We start from the raw sequence: 22,799 nt of genomic DNA on the forward strand, positions 1-22,799 counted from the left end.
GTGGCTCACAACCATCTGTAATGGGATCTGATGCCCTCTTCTGGTGTGTCTGAAGACAGCTACGGTGTACTTATGTATAATAAATAAATCTTTAAAAAAAAAATTCAAAACCTCTCAAATAAACAAAGCTCGGGCCTAGATGGATTCAGGATAGAATTCTACCGGATCTTCAGAGAAGAAATAACACCAATACTCTTCAAATTATTTAATATAATAGAAAATAAATACAATTTCTAAATATTTTTAACTGTGATACCAAAATTAGACAAAGACTCAACAAAAAGTTAATTATAACCTAGAATCTCTGATGAACATGGTTATAAAAATTCTCAATAAGATATTTTGCAAACTGAATTCAAGAATACATCAAAGAAATTATCCACCATGATCAAATTCACTTGATCTCAGAGAATCAGGGATGGTTCAACTGAATCACATCAATAACCCTTTCCTTCGGTGTATTAATTTCTTGCTGATTGAAATGAAAATAACACTCTAGTGTTATGGGTATGGTACTTACAAGACAGAAGAAACAACTAGAGGATGTGGACGAAGATACATCTTTCCAAATAAAGCCCTAGACTTAGAATCATCTCTTTTCTTTAAAATTTTTATTTTATGTATATGGTGTTTTACCTGCATTGTGTATGTCCACCACATGCTTGCCTGGTGCCTGCAGAAAGGTGAGGGCATCATATATGTTCTGGGACTGGAGTTAGAAACAGTAGTCTGCCACCACATGGGTGCTGGGAATCAAACCTCTTTCCTCTGAAGAGCAACCAGTGTCTTTAACTGCTAAGCCATCTTTGCAGCCCCCAATGTTTTAATTTTGTTTTAAAAATTTATTAGTTAACATACAACCCAGCAAGGCTCTTTTATGTCATTTTCCTGCATAATTAACTTAGATTGAGTCTCTGCTCCCCAACTCGTACCTGTACTGCCCTCCCAGCCTCCTGCTCCATCACTTGTACCTGCTATCCCAGTATTTCTCTTTTTACTTTCATAAGCTTACCCACCCCTCTGGCAGCACTAATGTTTCTCAGAAAAATTAAACGGCCTACTCAGTTTCACACTGATTCCATTGCTTTGTCAACCATTTTTTTTGTGTGTGTTTAATTGTTTTACTGAATGACAAAAAGGTCTGCTTTAGCCCTACTCTACCCTGTTCTCACAGTATGTAGTGTTGTTTTAACCAGTGTAGTATGAGAATTGGACAATAGAGTTTTAAAGAGAATAAATTGTAGACCATTTTTCCCTAATTGACTTAGTTAGATACAAAAAGGAAATTACATAGGGCAGGGCTTGGTAAGCACTCAATGATATCATCAATGCTCCTTCTTTTACTGCAGGTAACCTTTTGTCTACTTTTTGACAGAATGTATCTTTTCCACTGAAAATTCTGTATTTATTATTAATCTCATTTTAAAATAAAACATCAAAAAACATATGGAATAGTACATTTTCTGTATGCCAGGAAGGGTGAGATAAGTCACAATTGATCAGAGTACAGAGAATAAATGACTGTGAAGCGCTCAGCCCTCAGTGGGACATCTGTATTTACACTCCTTCCCCAATGCCCAGGAACATCACAGAAGAGGGGGCAGAAAGATTGTAAGAGCAGAGCGTGAGGAAGACGGCTATCAAACAGTGTCTTCTGGACGTAGCAGAGCTGTACTCATGAACTCTCAGCAGATGTGATTGCCTGTGTGAGACCAGTACAAGTTTAAGCAAGTCAAAATCCCAGTAAGAATGGTGGAGGAATTCATGATGCCCTACCCCAGGTTGAAGAGCTCTTGGTAGTTGATGGCTGTTGAGGAATGAAGACTCAGTTTCCTTCTGGGTGTGACTCCTGCTAGATTGCCCATGCTTCAGTAGGTGACATTACACCCATAAACATGTGGGCATCACTGATTGGATTCAGTCTGCTCACAAAAAGACATTTTAGATTTTTTTTTTGCAATGTGACTTCTTTTTAAAAGTACAACAACCATACATAATAATTATAGTCATTAAACAGTTCATAAAATTATCATCTGTTGAACACTTGAGAAAGTTACTCTAAAATACCCAATGGAAATCAATCCACTTTTATTAATTAATACAATAAGTACTTTGCAACTCTCTAGCCAGTACCCATGATGGTTCATTCCAAAAAGCTAAAACCTTAAGAGGAGATAAGTCTAAAGCAATATGAAAGAATTGAAAACGTTTCCACGTCTAGTCACAACTTCCCTGGTGTTCTTTGTGATCGGTAGTTGATTATCTTCTGAGGGCATTGCAGTACTTCCATTTGTCTGGGATGTAAAATGGCTAAAAACATGAGAAAATAAGAGCATCATATCCACACACTGGAAATGGGAGCTTGTAGGTTTAAAAGCTTTGTTCCTGGACTATGGAGCTGATCTTGGATGTGAAGCACCCATCAAGAGCCATGTGACTAGTCAGCAGGCATTCTAGTTTGTTCTTCAAATATTCTGACTTGTTTGTTTTTTGTTTTACATGGATAGGTCTTTATCATATGTATATATACCATGTTCATACATTACTCATAGAGGCCAGAAGACTGCATCTGATCCCTGGGAACTAGAGTTATAGTTGATTGTGAGCCACCATGTGAGTGCTGGAAATTGAATCCAGGTCCTCTGCATGAGTAGGGAATGCTCTTAACCAGTGAGCTAACTCTCCAGCTTCAGGCACCTTGTTTTAAACACCAACTTATCAAGTATATCTATGTTCTGAGGCACTTTAGTCCACACATCAGCAATTTCACAAATCACACCAAGTTTTTCTCATGCCATGGAAGCCACCTCTCAAATCTGATAAACCTGTGTGCTCCAGACAACCAAAGTTACATCACTGCCTGCCTGGAGGGCTTTAGCCTGCAGCAGAGCACAGTACTATGAGAACCTGTTACACTACTGCTATTCTTTTTTTTTTGTTTTGTTTTGTTTTTTTTTTCATTCCAGGGTCACAATTTTATTTCAAGTAGGTATCAGCTTTACATTTCATTTTTATTGGATATTTTATTTATTTACATTTCAAATGTTATCCCCTTTCCTGGTTTCCTGTCCATAAATCCCCTATCCCATCCTCCCTCCCCCTTCACCTAGGAGGGTGCACCCCCACCCATCCACATACCTGTACCTGCTTCCCCGCTCTGACATTCCCCAACACTGGGATGTCGAGCCTTGGCAGGACCAAGGGCTTCTCTTCCCATTGGTTCCCAACCAGGCCACCCTCTGCCACAAATGCAGCTGGAGCCATGGGTCTGTCCATGTGTACTCTTTGGATGGTGGTTTAGTCTCTGGGAGACTACTGCTATTCTTTAAATGTTTAAAACCACAGCAGACAGACAGATGTGAAAATGGTATAGAATGTAAGTATACAATACTACTTAGGCTCAAAAATGTACGTGGATTTTTTTATTCTCTATGACAACAGAAGTGTTTCATCTTGGAAAGGGGTTCTGGGTATAATAACCCTGGTCCCTGAGCAATTGGCAAACAGACTTCAGGTCTCTGAGAATGAAAGAAAGACCTGTGGGCCTGATGGTGAGGCCTTCACAATCGAAAAGAACCCAGAGCAATAGTGACATTTGGCAGCTCCAATCTGATCAAAAGCAAGGAAAGCATAATCTGCAAACTGAATTTCAGCAATGGCAGCAGCACCAGTGATCAATTCCACTTTTAAACTCTTGTTCACACAATGGACTCTTAAGACATTTCCACATTTGTCTCATAAATGAACAGTACATCGGAGAACTCCACTAAAGGCAATATCTTCACCAACTACTATTGCAGTAGGATCTTTGGCCAGTCAGTAATCCAAGGCCCTTGTCATTGAATGAAAGGTTTATTTTCTGAGTTTGCTTATACAGCAATGTCATTGGGTATTAAAACACAGCCAGCACACACACACACACACACACACACACACACACACACACACACACACACACCACACACACACACACACACACACACACGCTCACTTGAGTGTATAATTTCTAAGTAAGTGTCTGTCTAGTTAAATTATCCTAAGCTATGTTAAATCACTGTATTTTGCTAGGTAGTTTTCAGTCATTTTTATTCCTTTTCCAAAATGTTTTAAAAGTGATAATCCAAATTCTAATAGTATCTTCATAACCAACACAAATTATGGCACTATATTTCCTTTAAATACTAACTCAAGTATGTTGACTCCTACAGCCAGCTAGGGTCCTATTTTCTTTTCAATCCCTGAAACTTGTTCTCTCTCCTAACAGTCTATACCATTTTCACATCTCTCTGTTTGCTGTGGTTTGCATATACTGATCCTAACAGACTTTGCACAAGGGATAAACATTAATCTTATTTGGAATCAAGTTATACAATGTTTAATATATGTATTATGTGAATGCTTGCTCTTCTAACTATACTATTGTTTTTGTTTTGACTTTAAAGAGTTACAGAAGCATGTCATTAAGTTAAAAAGCAGACATATGCCATCAAAAAATTAAGGTTATGAACAATATTTGGTAGAAAATTACATTCTCAGTACTTGATTGAAAATATTTACAAGTTAGATAAAACTATTAAAATCAATGTTGGGCTGCAGATGTTACTCATTTGGAAGAGGGCCTTCTTAACATGAACAAAGACTTGTGCACATGCCTGCAATCCTAGCACTCTACAGCAGAGCAGGAGGATCAGGAGCTCAAGGTTATCCTCAACTACATAGCAAGTTCAGAATGAACCTGGACCACATGAGACCCTGTCTGTCTTTAAAGCAGGTAAACAAACAAACAAAAAAAACCCAAAACAACAAAACCCAAATGGGTTCTGGAGGAGTGGCTCGATAGATGAAGTGCTTACCCTGTAAGCATGCAAACTAGACTGTAGGTCTTAAACACCTCCATTGAAAAGCTGGGTTTAGCCAGGCAGTAGTAGCACATGCCATTAATCCCAGCACTTGAGAGACAGAGGCAGGTGGATCCTTGGGTTTGGGGCCCGCCTGGTCTCCATAATGAGTTCTAGGATAGCCATATACTTTGTCTCGAAAACAAAACAAACAAACAAAAAAACCCATAAAAACATAAACATAAAGAAAAGCTATTTTTGGTGGCCTGCCTGTAATTCTAGTGCTTAGGAGGTAGAGACAGGATTCCAAGGGCAAGATGGGTATCTAGATAATCTGAATTGTCAGTAAGCTTTGGGTTGAGTCCTACCTCAGTAAATAAAGTGGAAACAGCTGATATTAATCATTGGGCTTCTTGTACACACACACATACATGCACAGTGCAACTGCACGAATGTACTCGTACACATACACACAGTCACAATATATACAAGAAAGAGACATGTTTTTACTTCTTGTTTCTGGAAATAGCATTTAAATTGAGTGCATAAAGCCAGGCATGGTGACACATGCCTATTCCTTCTGCATTTGGGAAGTAGAAGCAAGAGGATGTAAGTTTAATGGCATCTTTAGCTACATAAGGAACTCCTTCCTGGCTAGCCTGTGGTATGTGAGGTGCTGCCTCAAAATGTAACCAATTAGTAGAATGGATAATACTAATACTCTGCTTATAAGCAGTATCATTTGTCCTTTGTTGCTATAGGATAAATGATAGCACTGCCTAGTTCTAAAGAGGCCTTTTATACAAAACCAGCATTTTCAGGAATATTTTTTTGACTTAGTGATTTCACTTACATAAGGCAGTCTTCTGAGTTTTTGGAGTCTAAGAACAAGGCTTTGCTCTGGCAGCTCCAGCCCTTGGCTCACATGAATGTTTGTATACCCCAGATGGTGTAGGAAAACTTCACCACCGCTGTGTTCATCAGTCCTTCTGCTTCTGAAATGCATGTCAGAGAATAACAAGGCGAAGAAAGATTATTGGTGTTTACCAGTGCAGCTGGGGGCAAAGCAGACACTTGTGCCTCCTACAGGGGCAGAATTGGTTCTCATCTTAAAAGAATCACTAAAAATGGAAGAGTTAAATTCTGTTCCTTCTCTCTCTGAGTAAGCTTTGTAAATGCCATGCATTGCCTTTCTAAGATCTTGTTTTCTCTTTTGTTTTTTAGTCAATTGGAAATGCTAAAACAACCAGGAATGATAATAGCAGCCGGTTTGGGAAGTATATTGAAATTGGTTTTGACAAGAGATATCGAATCATCGGTGCCAATATGAGAACTTACCTTTTAGAGAAATCCAGAGTGGTGTTCCAGGTAAGTCAGATGCGCACACATTCAAATACCTGCGTGTTTTAGGATGATTTTATAATTACTGCTATGTAAAGTTTTCTTGGGGAGATAAGTGCAAACACCCAAAAGAAGGCACCAAGGACAGAATAAAAATTATGGGAGTCTAATTTGACTAACCAATGAGTTTATTAGGCTTATTTACATAGATGGTTAACCCTAAAGCAGGTCTATCACCATAAATTTCCACCCATAATGGTTTACAATCTCATGGATGCTGCATCATAGAGCCCCCTTTCAGTTGACCTTCAGGTTTTTGGTTTTTTTGTTGTTGTTGTTGTTGTTGTTGTTGTTGTGTTTTTGGTTTTTCGTTGTTGTTTTTTTTGTTTGTTTGTTTCCTAATATCTCCCAAGATCATTTGTTCTGAAGCAGACAAAGCAGAAAGTAATGGCTGCACTATGAGCTAAAGCTTCTGTGACCCCAGTTTCCCTCTTTCTACTAGGGTATATCTCAACTTCATTGCCATTACCTTACACACAGCTACTTTAGGATTCTGCTCAGTTAGTTTCCATGGCCAACATAATCTCTTCTCCAAGATGAAGATCACTTTATGCCCAAGGAAAAAGACATACTAAACAATAGAGCCCTTGCCTGCTAGTATGATATACTTTATTTCATAGTACTCTTGAGCATATTCCCACAGTATTACTATAAGTCACACTTGGCTGGAACCATGTGAAAGGCAAACTGCTGTGTCAGAAGTAGGGACAACCTCTTTAACTCAATAGTCCTTGAGAGTGGGCACTGGTGTCGGTGTAATGTTTCACATTTTATTAACTTTTCAGTTACTGTACAAAATAATGGATTTCACTATGCTATCCATGCACATTTATGTAATTGTTCCTAGGTCCATACCATTCCTCTACTCTCTGCTGTCCTTCCTTTCTCTTGCTGGTCTACTTTCATTCATATATATGTGTATGCATATCTATCTATATCTTAAAGTTAGATTATGCATGTTAAAGAAAACATGTTATATCTGCTCTACTCCATGACCTCCTGTTCACCATGCCCTATTTTAGATGCTATTCCTCATCATAGTCTCTATAGTACTTTCATGGTGAGTGTTCATGTTGTTTTATATATGTGCATGTATTATACATTTATTTATATTTCTTTATCCATTTATTTATATTTAAATCTGTATTCTGCATACAACAGAAAGAATGCAGTGTTTGTCTTTATGAATCTGGTATAGTGGTTTTGACTTTCTTGTAAGATGCTTATTGAAAAGGTTAGTTAAAAAGAGGTGCTATTTAGTCTTGTCTCTGTATTTTCCAACTGATTAAGAAAGCATTTATGTATGTCTTCAAAGAGTTACAATTTGAACTCTGCTCAAGAAAAAAAATATACCTGTCTTCTTTCCTTCTTTTTGATTCTTAGGATATAACATTATTTGGGTAGGATAGTAATATTATCAGGGAAATTATAAAGGAGGAATTTCTTTGAGTTCTTAGCCTTATTAAGATAGTTGAAAAATGGACTCAGAGGCTTGAGGATAATTTTATTAAAGTTTGCAAGTAAAGCATCAATTGAGGAAAGCTCAGAGTCCTAGCAGCCACCTGGAGGAGGGAGATAGAGAAAAGTCAGGCCTTTGAAGCTAGGCATGGATGTCAGACAGTTAAAGGAAAAGTGTGCTTAGGAGTGTTGAGCTCCAGATCTAAGTTCTGAGGCACCCGATTCTAGGCTCTTGTACCCTAGAGCAAAGGATTGTGAAGGGACATGGTTAGAAATAGAAACAGACAGCTCATTAAGGAAAAACATCCAAGGAATGGAAGTGGGCTAATGAGCCGAGGAAAGAACTCAGCAAGTTCTGAGCCGTGTGGCCCCGATCTATTATAGAATATTTACATAATATCAGTCCCAAGTTCCAACGGCAAGGCTTCTTGTGTACATACTCTTTAGAAGAAACCCAGGAAGGAAGGGCTTCCAGCACTCTTGTGCAGACTGGCATTCTGCCTGTTAATCCTGATGTTTCAGCCCAGCTCTGTTCTGCCACAGAGCTAAAAGAAAATCTTTGGAACCTGGTTGTAAACTGCCACCAAAACTGTAGTGGAATATTAGTGAAGGATTTTGTTGACACTTAAATTGTTGCTCCTTTCTAAGGGAGACATGTTACACATTTATAGCACTAGCTGGTGTATAATCATATATTGTAGGCACACTAGGCAGTGTAGATTATCATAAAAAAAGTCAGTATGTGGTTCCTGGTGACCCACTGAATACCTCATACTGATACCCAGAGTTTCAGTGACCCATATGCTAAATGCCACATCATTAAAATTCAAATACTCTAAATGGCAGGGTTCAATCTTTTATTGCCCAAGTCTGTTGTGGCTTTGAAGTTGTCTAGCACATACCAAGAGTCATGAGTTGGAGTGCCCAGAGACCCTGGCTTTGACTTTGGGATTGTGCTTGATTAAATACTTAATCTTAAATAAATTATACTACTTGATATGTATAAACTTATAGTATTTGATATTGATAGTAAGGCAATAACTGCCCTCCACTATTACTCTAGTATTTAAGTTACAAACAACAGTATTATTCACATAGAGGATTTTTTTTAAATTGTCTATTAGTGAGAAAAAAGAATGAATGAAACAGAAATGGATGGAGTCCATGTAGAAATGTGTAGGAATGTGGGACTAATGACATGATTCAGAGGTTAAGAAAGGACCTGAGTTCAAATCCCAATACATATATGATGGCTCCCAACGGTCTATAACTCTAGTCCCAGGGGTTTCAAACCCTCTCCTAGCTTCTATATATACCATATACATGTGGTACATGATATATATACAGGCAAAACACCTATATACATAAAGTAAACATTAATCTTTGAAAAAAGAAATTTGTAGGATTGTGAGCAAAGGTAACAAAGGTGGGAGACTGACCTTGGTCAGTGTGTTGACTGGCGGCTAGGACTGCCTACTGAGGAGTGGTAAGGCTTAATCCTTACCATTAGGTGTGGCAGTAAGCCTTGCAGCTCCCCAGTCTCTAGAGTCTAGAACATTGAGAATGTTCATTATGGCCAATTAATTACAGTCAAAATAGGTAGGCCAAGCGTTAGCCATGCTGTACGAAGATGACCATGGTGTTTCTGCAGACCCACCTGCTTTTCTAGTGTCTGTGTGCTGAACCACCTGACCTCTTGCCTGCTTGTGCTTGTGATCAATCATTGGTATGTTTGTTCAGTGTCCTATGTCCCTTCAGTAGTCACTGATGCCTTTAGGTTTTAAGAATTCCATTAACCTTATTATCACTAATCTTTATTGACATGGATATACTGCAAAATCTAAAACTGTGCTGACTGGATTTTAGTCTGCAGCTTCGTATGCGCAGTAATTTTTACAACTGTACTCTAGGTGTGTCTATAGAAGAAGACTAAGGAAATACTAAAACTCGATTATAGAGTATAAATCATTATTTTTATTTCATCAAATTATTGTTGATAGGAAAATATATATAATATGTATATATATCATACTACAAAGTTTATAATATATAAATGTATAGAGACAGTAAGTTTATGGATTTATTATAGTCATAAGAGATCATCACTAAAATGGCAAGGAAGAGATTATTCTCTTTTTGACAGTATTAAGACTACTATGAATCTAGAAGTTACTAATAGAAAATCATGGTGAGTCCACCAAAAAATTATTTTAGTTTCCCCAGAATCACTGGTGTCTAATGATTGTGGTTATCTATCAAGTTGTTCACTAATTCAGAAAACATTCCTAAGCTAGGCTCAGTGGTATAGGCCTCTCTGGAGGCTGAATCCAGAGACTCACAAGTTCAAGGGCTGTCTGATCTACAGAGTGATTCAGAGCCAGGATATTTAAACAAGACTGTCTCAAAATAAAAGGTCAAAATTGGACTTGAGATGTAGTGCATTGATAGGGAACACTTGTCTAGGGCGACCAAGGTTGTGGGTTTAGACTGTAACACTAAAAACCTTAAAATCCTTGCCAGCTTGTATTGTACTGAATGACTAGTACATGTACATTACTTACTCGTTATTTTTCAAGAGACAGAGTATTACTGCTTTGCCCAGTCTGGCTTCAATTCTCAAGCCTCAAGCCATCCTCCTATCTTGCTATACTGTAAATAACCTAGCTATACTCTAAATCGTTAAGGGCTAATTATTTGAATCAGTTTTATAAAATGTGGGGGTTTACTGAGATAATTAAATATTAAAATTTAGGTTATCATAGGTTTTCCTGAGTTTTATATTAAAATACCACAACTGAAAACTCTTCTTATTTCAAAGGCAGAAGAGGAGAGAAACTACCACATCTTCTATCAGCTCTGTGCTTCGGCAAAGCTACCTGAGTTTAGGATGCTGCGGTTAGGTATGCATATGACACTACGTTTCTTGTATTGGTGTTCTTTTCTGTTAAGTGTTGAATTTTCAAGCTTGTAAAAAAAATTCCTTTTTCATACTAAAATATTTATGAAGAAAATGATTCTTGGAGGTCTGCATCTGGCTTAGAAACCCCCATGGTAGGGATGGGTGGCTCTATGAGGTACAGGATTGGCCTTGTCGGAGCTGGTTAAGGTAGGTAAGAAATAGATAGGTTCAGGTTCTAGCCTCTCTGCTATTTTTGTTTGTTTATCTTGGGGTTTGCTTTGTTTTGTTCATTTCATTTTGAGACAGGATTTCTTTGTGTTTCCTTGGTTGTCCTTTGCTCTGTAGAGCAGGCTGGCCTGGAACTCACAGCTATCCAGCTGCCTCCATGTCTCAAGGGCTGGGATTAAAGTTATGTGCCTCCACTGCCTGACTCATCTCTCTGTTTTTATATATACTTGAAAACTGTTCTGATGAAAGAGGAAACAGTCCTAGTAGTTTGTTTGGAACTAAATCCAAAGAAAAGCACTATTTATTTCACCAGTTAAGATAAAATCTTGAATCTTATATTAGAATATGAGTGTACACTGGGCAGACTCTAAACTGTGTGTGTGTGTGTGTGTGTGTGTGTGTGTGTGTGTGTGTGTGTGTGTGTAATCAGTGTGCTGTCACTGCCTATAATTCAGCATATTTGTAGGGTTGAAGTCCAACCTTCTCATAGACTAAGAACTTTTCTTTCCTTTGCTGCAGGAAATGCAGATAGTTTCCATTACACGAAGCAAGGAGGCAGCCCCATGATAGAAGGAGTGGACGATGCGAAGGAGATGGCGCACACCAGGCAGGCCTGCACTCTGCTGGGTAATGTCGTCTCAGTCTGGGACTCTTAGGAGTGCTGGTCACCTGGCCTCAAGTAGTCTGAGTTTGGAATATTGGTTTGTCGTTGTGTTAGGTGGTAAACAAAGCTGGGAGATTTCACATGTATGGAACACGTTCAGAGAAATGGGCATGTCATTTTTTTATAATGGTTTTAGGATTAGATAGTAGTAATAGTGGCCCAACCTTGTAAATTTACCAAAGATTATTGAATTGTACTTTAAAACCATATTTCAGCAGTAGAGAGGTAAGATTAACTTTTAGCTTAAATGTTTAAAACAATCTAGGGTTTGAAGTTAATTGAAGTGGGTTTTGTGTAAACACATTCTGGGGGTCTTGGCTGTTGGGTGGTTTGGCTTTCTTGTTGGTAATGTGTGGAAATAGGTTTTAACCACATATCCCAGCCTGGTCTAGGATTTGCAATCCCTCTGCCTCAGCCTCTGTGCCAGTGCAGGCTTTGATGCGCTGTCTTTATTGCTATCTTCAGGGTCTTTACAAATGCTAAGAAGCAAAACTAAATTGGCATGGTGACAGAACACATGTATTCTACTGTTTTCATTGTTTTTGATAAAGGAAGTTTAAAATCTTATTGTTTGAGAATTTTATACATGCACATATTGTTATTCCTGTGTTTTTGAAACAGATACCACTGTTCTCTTTGTGATTTGAAAGTGTTAAATCTGAATGCCAATCAGTTCATATTTAGAGTTGAATTTTTAAAGGTGTCCTTTTTTAAAATAAAATAAAAATCTCAAAATAGAAGTAACTCAAATACTATATTTTGGTATTTAGAGATATACCTTCTAGTAAAGGAGCTTAGGTCCTGAACCAGTATAATTTTAAGACTTGCTAAAAATGCAGACTTTCCTACCACTTCATAAAGCTTTGGACTCAGAATCTGCATTTTAGCAGGGCCAACAATTGATCCATGTGCCCATTAAGTCCCAGACAGTATTGCTTTACTTAAGAGTTTTAAAAGGCCAGTACAGTGCTGTGTTTCTGTTTTCTGCTTCTTCTCTTGGGGCATCCAGAACTGCTACACACCGGGTGGGAAAGGATGTAGCAAAGTTTAGAACTGGTGGGTGGACAGGATCCTGGTCTGGCAGGGAATGATAGGGGTGGAGTGGGGTGGGGTGTGGGAAGGTGGGAAGGTGAAGGGTAAGGGGTCAGAAAGCTGGAGGGCGGTGTCGGGTAGGGGTCTTCTCCAAAGATTTCAGTGTTACAGCTCCTTAGTGTCACAGTTCTTTTAGACAACATTCAATGGAATAGCCCTGTCAGACAGTATTCAATGAAATAGCTTGTGCACATACACTTTATTTGGGTGAATTAGGGGATAGATATATATGAACATTGGATAGCAGGAAGGTGTTCTTCTTAGGGTGGAGTTTCATTAGCTGAGCCTTAAGGTTCTATGGATGTCTGATTTGCACGGAGAGGGATTCCAGGACTTTTAATTTCCCCCAAGGATCATGTGACACTCCTCAGTTAGAAGATTGGGGGTCAGGCTCCCCAGATCAGGCAGGGGAGAGGAAGCCCTGTTGAGAAAAGGGTATCATCCATTTTGTACCAAGCTCAGGAAAGCTGCCTGGACATGAGATCTTATTATAACCTTACTATGGAGGTACAACAAATGTATAGTAGCACACTCCTTTAACCCTAGCACTTGAGAGGCAGAGGCAAGAGAATCTCAGAGTTTGAGGCCAGTCTAGTCTACAGAGTGAGTTAAAGAACAACCAGGGCTACGTAGACAAGACCTTGTCTCAGGAAAAGAAAGGAAGGAAGGAAGGAAGGAAGGAAGGAAGGAAGGAAGGAAGGAAGGAAGGAAGGAAGGAAAGAGAAAGAAAGAGCCATTACATAATGTAGAAAATAGCAAAACTATTTACCATAAGGTAAATTCTCAATTGCCCTTTATAAAAATGTTTTTAAATAGTTTTGCACTTTTACTTATAGAATTGTTTAATATTCTAGAACTTTTGTTCTTTATTGAAAAATTGAAGCCAGATCTGGTAAAAGCCAGAAAATATCCAACTGGTCTTATTCCAGTGCTGTGTTTGGATCTTCACTAATTACCTTGGGATATAAAAACCATCTGAACACTTCTAATTTTTGGATCTTTTTCATTTCTAATTAATGTACTTAATTAGAAATTCAACAATCCAAATTAAGTCAGCCTTATTGGACTACAATATGCATTTATATTAGCATAATAGGAATAATACTAATAAAATACTTACATATCTAGGATGTGATAATAGTATTTTTTTTTAATAACTAACATGTTCAGGTCTGTTCTGCACACTTATTTCATTTAATATTACAAACACACTTTGAGGAATTATCCCCCTTCCTCAAATGAGAAAACCAAATCATAGACTGTGAAGTCACTTGTCTATGTGATGTAGCAAAACATAAGACTGTATTAGGCACACTCCACAACCCACATTGTGAAACTTCCAAAGTATTGTTATATGTGACTATCAAGAATTAATAGTAGACTTAAATTTTTCTTATAATTATTTTGTTGCTATTCTGACATCAAGTGCCTGTTTATTTACTCTATTTCAGGAATTAGTGAGTCTTACCAAATGGGAATTTTTCGGATACTTGCTGGCATTCTTCACTTAGGCAATGTTGGGTTTGCGTCTCGAGATTCAGACAGCTGCACAATACCTGTAAGTTCAGAACAAGCTCAGTGTGACAGTGGCTTGTCTGCTAGTTTTGCTTGTTTTACTACTGGGGCTAGAACAAGCTAGGGGCCTTTGCACAAGCTAGGCAATCACTGTATTTGTAACATGCCAGCATGTTAGTCTTTTTGAACATGGTTCTGAGGGGCAAATTCAGGTCTACTTTATCTACTGAGCCATCTACCTAGATCTACAGTAGATTTAATTCTTCATATATTTGTTTATTATTTTATTTATTCTGTGTTTGTGCACATTTATATGCACACAGGTACACACAAACCTGTATGTGTACACAGGCCAGAAGAGGCCACTGGATCTCTTGGAGCTAGCGATTCAGGCAGTGGCTTATTGCGTGTTGTTGAATGCAAACTCCAGTCCTGATACTATGTAGCAAGCACTTTTAACTGCTGACCTATCTTCTCAGCCTTATTGTTTTTATTTGTGTGTGTTTATTTGTTTGTGTGTGTGTATGTGAGTGCTGGTGTGTGTGCCACACATGTGGAATCCAAAGTACAGCTTTTGGGAGTTGGTTGTCCCCTTCCATCCCATCGAGGCAGGTCTCTCGATTCTACCTGGTATTCTACTCTGGGAACCTTTGGCCAGTTCTGCTGTCTTCATTTTCCATTCCATCACGGAGGGCCGGGGTTACAGATGTTGCCATCGTGCCCAGCTCTTCGTCTGGGTCCCAGGGTAGGTCATCAGGCTTGCACGGCAAGCTTTTTTACTCACTCAGTCATCTGTCTTGCCTTTGTATTTTTTAAAGGAGAAAATGATAACTCTGATTTAAAATTCTATTTCTTTTAAGAAAATACCCCCCCCCTTTAAAGATCGAGTCTTGCCTGTGGCCCAGGCTGGCCTCAAACTTGTGACAATCTGGAATTACAGATATGCATAATCACTCCTAGCACCAGATTTTTGTTGTTTTTTTTTCAAAAACAGCTCTATTGAGATATAATCTACTTACCACCACCAATATATAGGTGTGAGTATGCTCACAAATATGTTCAACCATCACCACAGGCAGCTTAAAATGCTTTCAAAATGAAGCTTGGACATACATCTTACCTATTGCCAACGTGTACTCTTCTCTCCTCAATTCAGACAACCTGAGTCTACATCTTGCCTCTATAGAGTTATGTTTCCTGGACACTGATAGAAATTGAATCATGTGATATGTGGTCTTTCAAAGTTTGTCCATGCTGTAGCACATATCACTCCTTCATGCTTGGTAGGTGCTGTAAGTGAAAGTTCTGATTTGAATCTGAAATGATTACCTTCTGGGAAGGGTCCAGAAATGATCAGGAAACTAAGGTTTTAATGACAATGCTGATATAAACTAGCCATGTGGTTGTTGTCAAGTTGTTTGTTCTCTTGGATCTCATTTCCTCAGTTTTTACTGAGAGATAATGGACACCTGCCCACATATCACATGATTCATGTTAAACAAGACAAGTATTTATCAGACCTGTTCATATAAGATCCATAGAAGATATGTAAAGGATTCAGGGATACATTAGTCCTTAAAGAATTCTAATCTGAAAGCCCCTCAAATGACATCAGACTGTCTACTTCAAACCTTCAGTAGCCATTTCCGTGGCTTTATTTTGTACATTTTCTGCTTTACTTAGCCTTACTCCCTCCTCTTGTTAGTTTCCCTCCTACTACAGTTGTTTTTTTTTTTTAATTTTGCTGTTACCCTCATCTTAGATAGCTTTTCTCTTGACCAAGAAGTGCCTGCTATTCTTTCCTAACCTAATCGATGATCTAAGGTAACTGTCTCCTGCCTTGCTCGATAGAGCTAACTCCCCTCCTATGGAGTCTCAGCACTGTGTCTGCCTCTTTTCAGTGTTTCACACATCAGTAAGTATGTCCTGTAAGACTAGACTCTCTGGGTTTTGCTGTGATAAGACATCATGAACAAGGCTACTTATAGAAGAGAGAATTTATTTGGAGTTTACAGTTTCAGACAGTGAGTCCATGGCTGTCACACAAGGAGCATGTCAGAGGCAGACAGTCATGGCAGTAAATGGCATGAGCTTATGTCTTGATCCACGTGCTCAAGGTAGAGATAAAGAGACACTGGGAGTGGTGTGAGCATTTTAAACCTCCAGATCTGCTCCCAGTAACATACCTCCTTCAAGAATGACACACCTCCCAATTATTTCCAAACAGTTCCACCAAGTGGGGATCACGTATTGAGATACATGATCTGCTGAGGCCCATTCTCATTCAAACCACACAGGAGCTATGCTTGTTTTTGTTTAATAGCACAGATTTGATGACTAGTTGACCGATTTCTGACTGAGTGATTGAATATGACCTAAGAGAAGTACAGACAAATCTTTGAAAAACCACAAAGTTTTTTGTTTAAAATGAGCCCTACAGAGATTGCAAAGTGACTTCCAGATGCTGATCAGGTATGAGTGATGTTGATGTCCGTTTAACAGAAATACTGCTGAATTTTGTCACCTTTTTCAGGAGTTATTCTTTGATTTGGCTATACACAACGACACATTCTCTTTTGTAGCCCAAGCACGAGCCTCTTATCGTTTTCTGTGATCTTATGGGTGTGGATTATGAAGAGATGTGTCACTGGCTCTGCCACCGAAAGCTAGCTACCGCCACAGAGACATACATCAAGCCCATCTCCAAGCTGCAGGCCACAAATGCCCGAGATGCTTTAGCAAAGCATATCTATGCAAAGCTCTTTAACTGGATTGTCGGCCATGTCAATCAGGCTCTCCATTCAGCTGTCAAGCAGCACTCTTTCATCGGCGTGCTGGACATTTATGGGTAAGTGCTTTTGGCCGGCTGGCCTACCCTGTTGGAAAGCAGTTGTTTATTTGGGGGTGTTTGCCTGAGTACTGTTTAATTCTGTTCTCTATTCCACTATCTTTTTTTTATTGGATATATTTCTTATTTACATTTTAAATGTTATTCCCTTTCCCAGTTTCCTGTCCATAAGCCCCCTAGTCCCTCCCCCTCCCCCATAAGGGTGTTCCCCCACCTCCACTCCCCCTTACCACCACCACCCTGACATTCCCCTGCACTGGGGATCCAACCTTGGCAGGACCAAGGGCTTCCCATTCCACTGGTGCCCAACAAGGCTATCCTCTGCTACATATGCAGTTGGAGCCCTAGGTCAGTCCACGTACAGTCTTTGGGTAGTGGTTTAGTCCCTAAAAGCTCTGGTTGGTTGGCATTGTTGTTCTTATGGGGTTGCAGGCCCCTTCAGCTCTTTCAATCCTTCCTCTAATTCCCCCAAATGGGGTCCCGTTCTTAGTTCAGTGGTTTGCTGCTTCTATTCCAGTATCTTGATGGAGGTATAATGATACCAAAAAATCACACATTTGCTTAAACAAAAGTTAACTCAGCTCCAGAGTCCTTCTACTAAGCCAATAGGTAGACTTAATTGGTTTTCAGACTCTCATTTGATAAGTTACTGAATTTCTAAAAATATAATTTCATTTCTAGTTGCCTTATCTGGATACACTTCTGTAAATGTTGAAACTTGTTTGGCAGCTAATTTTCACTCTCTGGTTTAGTTTTTCAGAAGAACTTATTAGGCTTCTGTTTCTACCTCCCGCTTCTGTGTGAAATGTGGAGTATAGATGGACAGGAACTGTGGCTTTAGCATAGTTCTAGTGTTTCCTGCTGGAGGATAAATGAGCCTCAGAATCCCACGGCTGCTGGTCCTTAGGCAGGGTTGTACAAAGGGCAGCTTCGCCTCAGCGGAGCTCATCCTGTTCTGTCTTTCCAGCTTAGACATTTATCTGAATGTAAAAGAAAATGTAAAAATGTTACGAGACTTCCCATTTTTCTCTTCCAAGTGTGTATATTTTAAATATTTTTTAAAACTATTTTTTTTTCTTTTCTTCCTACCTTACTTTTTCGGTATCACAGATTTGAAACATTTGAGATAAATAGTTTTGAACAGTTCTGCATAAATTATGCAAATGAAAAGCTACAGCAACAATTCAACATGGTAAGAATTTTCTTTCTTGAATAGAATTCCTAGTCTCTCTCTCTTTTTTTTTTTTTTTTTTTTTTGAGAAGCTTGGTCTGAAATAAACTCCTGAACTGTAATTCTTATATTGGATTTACAGTTTGGAACAATGTTACAAATTGATATAACATTAAAAAATGTTTAGCAGTTATTTCTTATTTGGAATAGTGACATTTTGAAAAAATAATTTGAATGAGAAATGCAGGGAGTGGGGCATGCCAGCACTGCTCCTACTTGCTGTTAGAAGCCAGCTGTAGGTGGGGTTATAGCTAACACCGTTTACTGTGTTAGGAAGATGGCAGAATTTCACAAGTTTTTTTTTCAGTAGGCTGTTTTTCACTGAGGCAGTGGTAGTGGGTGTATTTTGGAATACACCCACTACCACTATATTATCTTTGAGCTAACCTCCTTCCTCTGCACTCCAAGTACTGGATTACAGACTTGTCACCACCGAATCACCCAATCTAAATAGAGAGAGTTCTTTGCCTGAAATGAATGCTAAATTTCTCTCAAAATAATCTGTCCTTTAGTATATACATTTCTATAATAGTGTAAAATAGTAAATTGTGCTTGAAAAACATTCTTTTTATTTACAGAAAACAAAGATCATTGTAGTTGGTAAAACTAGAGATAGTACAGTTCATTTCGTAGGTTTTGTTGAGTCCTTTAAAGAAGTTTCGGCTATGACAGAATACTGTGCTATGTTTAGATACTGCTTGTCTTCAAACTTTTTTTTCTATGATATAGAAACCTTTTATATATTTATTCATATATATATACATATATATATAAAGACCAATAACTGGAGAAAACAATGACAAAATAAAATTTCAAATTGAAAAGTCAAAAACCTCTGATAAGTATATTCTTTTTAAAAAATTTCTTAATGATTTTCTTATTTGTTTATGTGCATTGGTATTTTGCCAGCATATATGTCTGTTAAGGTTGCTGGATCCTCTGGAACTGGAGTTATAGATAATTGTGAGCTACTGCGTGAGTACTGGGAATTGAACCCTGGCCCTCTGCTAGGGTAGTCAGTACTCTTAACCACTGAGCCATAAATCCAGCCCCCTGACTAGTATATTCTTTTAAAATATGAAATAAATACTAAAAAATAGCAAAGAAAATTTAAAATATCTGATTGTAAGCAGTCAGATTGGGGTTGTGTACATTTGGGACTAAAGTTTTAACTTTTAGGATGTTTGATATTGTAAAATATAAGTACTTTGAAAAACATTTAACCATGTTTGTTTAGCAAGTAAAGCTGTTTGATACAGTGAAACAATGAAGAAGTGACCTTTACAGTCTTAAGGTTTTCTATAACAGGACTCATTTTTCCCCAGTTAAGGAAAGTTGTGAGCCACCTGTGAGTACGGGAACTGAATTGATGACCTGTGCAAGAGCAACAAGTGCTCTTAAATACTGGGCTGTCTCTCTAGCCCCCAAGTCCATAGTTCTCAATATACCCTGTTTACCCCTTTATCAATAAAAATAACAACACACTTGTTAATTAGAATTATATGAATGATTTTTTTTTTGAGACAGGGTTTTTCTGGGTAGCCCTGGCTGCCCTGGAACTCACTCTAGAGAACAGGCTGGCCTCAAACTCTCAGGGAGCTGCCTGCTTCTCCCTCCAGAGTACTGGGATCAAAGGTATGCACCACCACTGCCTGGCTTGGATGATCTTTTTGATCAAAGTTTATTACTGCAAATGAGCTAAGATGATATTGCCACAAGTGTAGAATATAATGGGAAAGTTCCAAGTGCACAAAGAGTGAGAGAGAGAATCAAAAATCTCTGTTACCTTTGTGTTCTAAAGTTTGGGGTCCTAGAAAACAGTTATTGTTAGGTCACAGCCACAAAAAGCTAGTTTTTCTAGGGGAAAAAATTTGGCAAGAAGGAATGAGACAAAGGGTCCAGAAATATGTAAAGAGAAATTTAAGAGCCAATAGTAGCCGTTAATGTCTGTAATGAGGCTAGAAGCTGTGTTGTCAGCCAATTTGGCTGGAGCAGCAGGCTGAAGCAGGGGCAGTGGTTGGTTTGCCTTCCCCTACCTGGACCAGTTTAGCTTCTGTTCATATTCAGAACTTGATTACAAGCCCTTTCCCAGGGAAGCCTAGCCAAACACCATACACAAACTAGATGAGGACTTTTGTCATTCTCCTTCATAATATCAGAACATTTGTACTTTTATGTGTGCTTACATTTTTTTCAAAACCTATTTTATTTAAGGTTCTTAAACACTTCAATGCCATGCACCAGAGGCAGGGGGGAAAGGTTAGTAGGAAAAGGATTTTGTATACCTGTTTAGAAGTAGTTACTTGCGATTTCACTACCAGCAATCTAGTCCAATAGCAAACACCAAACATGAATCAGTAGGGGCAGCATGATCCAGCAGAAACTGCAAGGCTCCACCTAATCTGCACGAGTCAGTGGAAGAGCCAGAGTCAGCTGGAATACCAAGAGAAATTCTTTGGTACCTTTCTCTCTATGAAGTGAAGACGAACAAAGGCCAGCGAAGCATTGTATGACAGCTATTTGTGGAGTTCCCACTTATGTTCTTTTTAAACATCACACACCTTTTCAAGGGTCTGTTTTTGGCAAAACATCACATGCCTTCTCATAAGACTACTTCCAGGAAAATGTCATGTAACATACTGAGTTGTTAAAGAAACCAGAAACTTCCACCTCACTTATTCTTTGTAACTGTTTGATTTCTCCTGGGTCTGTCCCAATTCACATAGACAGCATCCATGTCTATGCTGCTGACCACATGCAGTGACTGACATATAGAATAATCTCAGTACATAATCTGATGAAAAAGTGGATGAGAAGTGGTGGTGTGGACGGTACACATGTATTTAAAAATCACAAGGACTACTGTTATCTATCTCAGTTCAAAACAGTCATAGGCCTGATGTGGTGATGCATGCACGACTGTAATCTCAGTACTGAAAGACTAAGGCAGAGTGCAAGTTCAGATCTGGCCTGGGCTACATAGAAAATCTCAGGCTAACCTGTTCTACATATTGATTGATACCCTTTCTCAAGCATAACATTTTTAAAATTACATGCTTAGATTTACTTATGCATGATGATGCTTATAGCTGAGGGTTTCTGTACATGATTTCAGTCATGCTTCTTCATGAGGCTATTGTTACTGAGAGACATGAGCTGTCTCCTTTTGGTATCTCCTCAGTGTTCTATAGAAATGTGCTCCTTGATTACATTCTTTATAATGATAATCTGATAACGACTGCCATCTTCTCTTTATTTCAGCATGTCTTCAAACTGGAACAGGAGGAGTACATGAAGGAACAAATTCCATGGACACTCATAGATTTCTATGATAATCAGCCTTGTATCAATCTTATAGAGTCTAAACTGGGTATTCTAGATTTGCTGGATGAGGAATGTAAGGTGATTATAATTTTCTGAAGTACTTAGCCTGTCAAGATAGATGGAGCAAGTCTACAGGTCAATTGGGTGCAAGCAGAAACTAAAGTATGTCATTTAGACAAGTCAGGGGCCCCTCGTTCATTCTGAAGAGACATTAGACCCCAAAGGTTCTTTTAAAATTTTTTATTATTTAACTGCGTATGTGTGCATGTATGTATATTTGTGATGCACACGTGCCACAACACATATTGGCAGTCAGAACAACTTTCGGGAGCCAGTTCTCTCCTTCCACTGTGGGTGTGGGATGTACTTAGGGCATCAGGCTAGCATAGCCTGAGCCTTACCTGCCGAGCCGTCTCACTGGCCCCAGCTCCAAGGAGTGTAATTAAAAGTGAAACTAGCAGAATTTATTTCCCTTCCGTTTCAGTTGACTACAAATTAACAACTGTTACTACTGTTCATCATTCTTGATTTTAATGTTTATCCTTAATGTTTTTTGATCAGCAGAATATATTGAAATATAAGAAACTATTTATTTTGAATAGTTCTAAATAGCCACAAGTTTTGAATATTTGTTACTGACATAAATAATAATCATTTTATTTGCTTTAACATTTAAGGATGTAGCGTGAAAATACTTGAACCTTCCACTTTATTACTGAAGGACCTTAAGCAAATCTTTTTTCTTAATCTGCTTTTACTTTATGTATAATAAATCACAGCTTATCATGTGTCGACCCTTATAAGGAGACAGACTGAGTGTGTTAAGAATGTGTGTGGGGCTGCTGAGATGGCTCATGGGTAAAAACACTCGCTATACAGATCTGACAACCTAAGGTCAATCCCCAGATCCCACAGTGGAAGGGTATGGCAAGTACTTGCCCTCAAATACACATAATTATAATAAATAAAAATTGAGGGTTTTTTTTAAAGAAAAGATTGCGTGTGATAAAAAGTATTCATTCTTATTTGAGATTAAAAATAAGAAAGTAAAGCAAAAATGATATCCTGCTTTTACTTATATTAATATCAGTATAAATTTGGTATCTTTTATTGAGACTAAGCTAATATTACATGTATATATTTGATGAAGGACAAGAATTCATACAACATATTTTATAGGAAAGCAGAATCACAAACATGTATGCCTTTTGACCTGGGAGTATACTTACAAATATATCGAAAGTGTTTATCTATAAGAGGAATATGACACTTGTCATAACAAAAGTTAGTAACAGCCTAAT

At 38.4% G+C, this 22,799-nt stretch overlaps 1 protein-coding gene across 1 annotated transcript in view; it reads left to right on the plus strand.

The window, feature by feature from the left end:
* Positions 1-22,799, plus strand: part of Myo5a (myosin VA) — a 162,196-nt gene that overhangs the window by 59,799 nt on the left and 79,598 nt on the right. Inside the window, exons 6-12 of the mRNA XM_032911256.1 lie at positions 6,063-6,206; positions 10,516-10,597; positions 11,344-11,451; positions 14,032-14,138; positions 16,678-16,943; positions 18,054-18,135; positions 21,436-21,576. Coding sequence (XP_032767147.1) covers positions 6,063-6,206; positions 10,516-10,597; positions 11,344-11,451; positions 14,032-14,138; positions 16,678-16,943; positions 18,054-18,135; positions 21,436-21,576 — 930 coding nt within the window. The remainder of the gene's footprint in view (positions 1-6,062; positions 6,207-10,515; positions 10,598-11,343; positions 11,452-14,031; positions 14,139-16,677; positions 16,944-18,053; positions 18,136-21,435; positions 21,577-22,799) is intronic.

The sequence above is a fragment of the Rattus rattus genome, chromosome 8, assembly GCF_011064425.1.
Source record: "Rattus rattus isolate New Zealand chromosome 8, Rrattus_CSIRO_v1, whole genome shotgun sequence".
NCBI classification, from domain to species: Eukaryota; Metazoa; Chordata; class Mammalia; order Rodentia; family Muridae; genus Rattus; species Rattus rattus.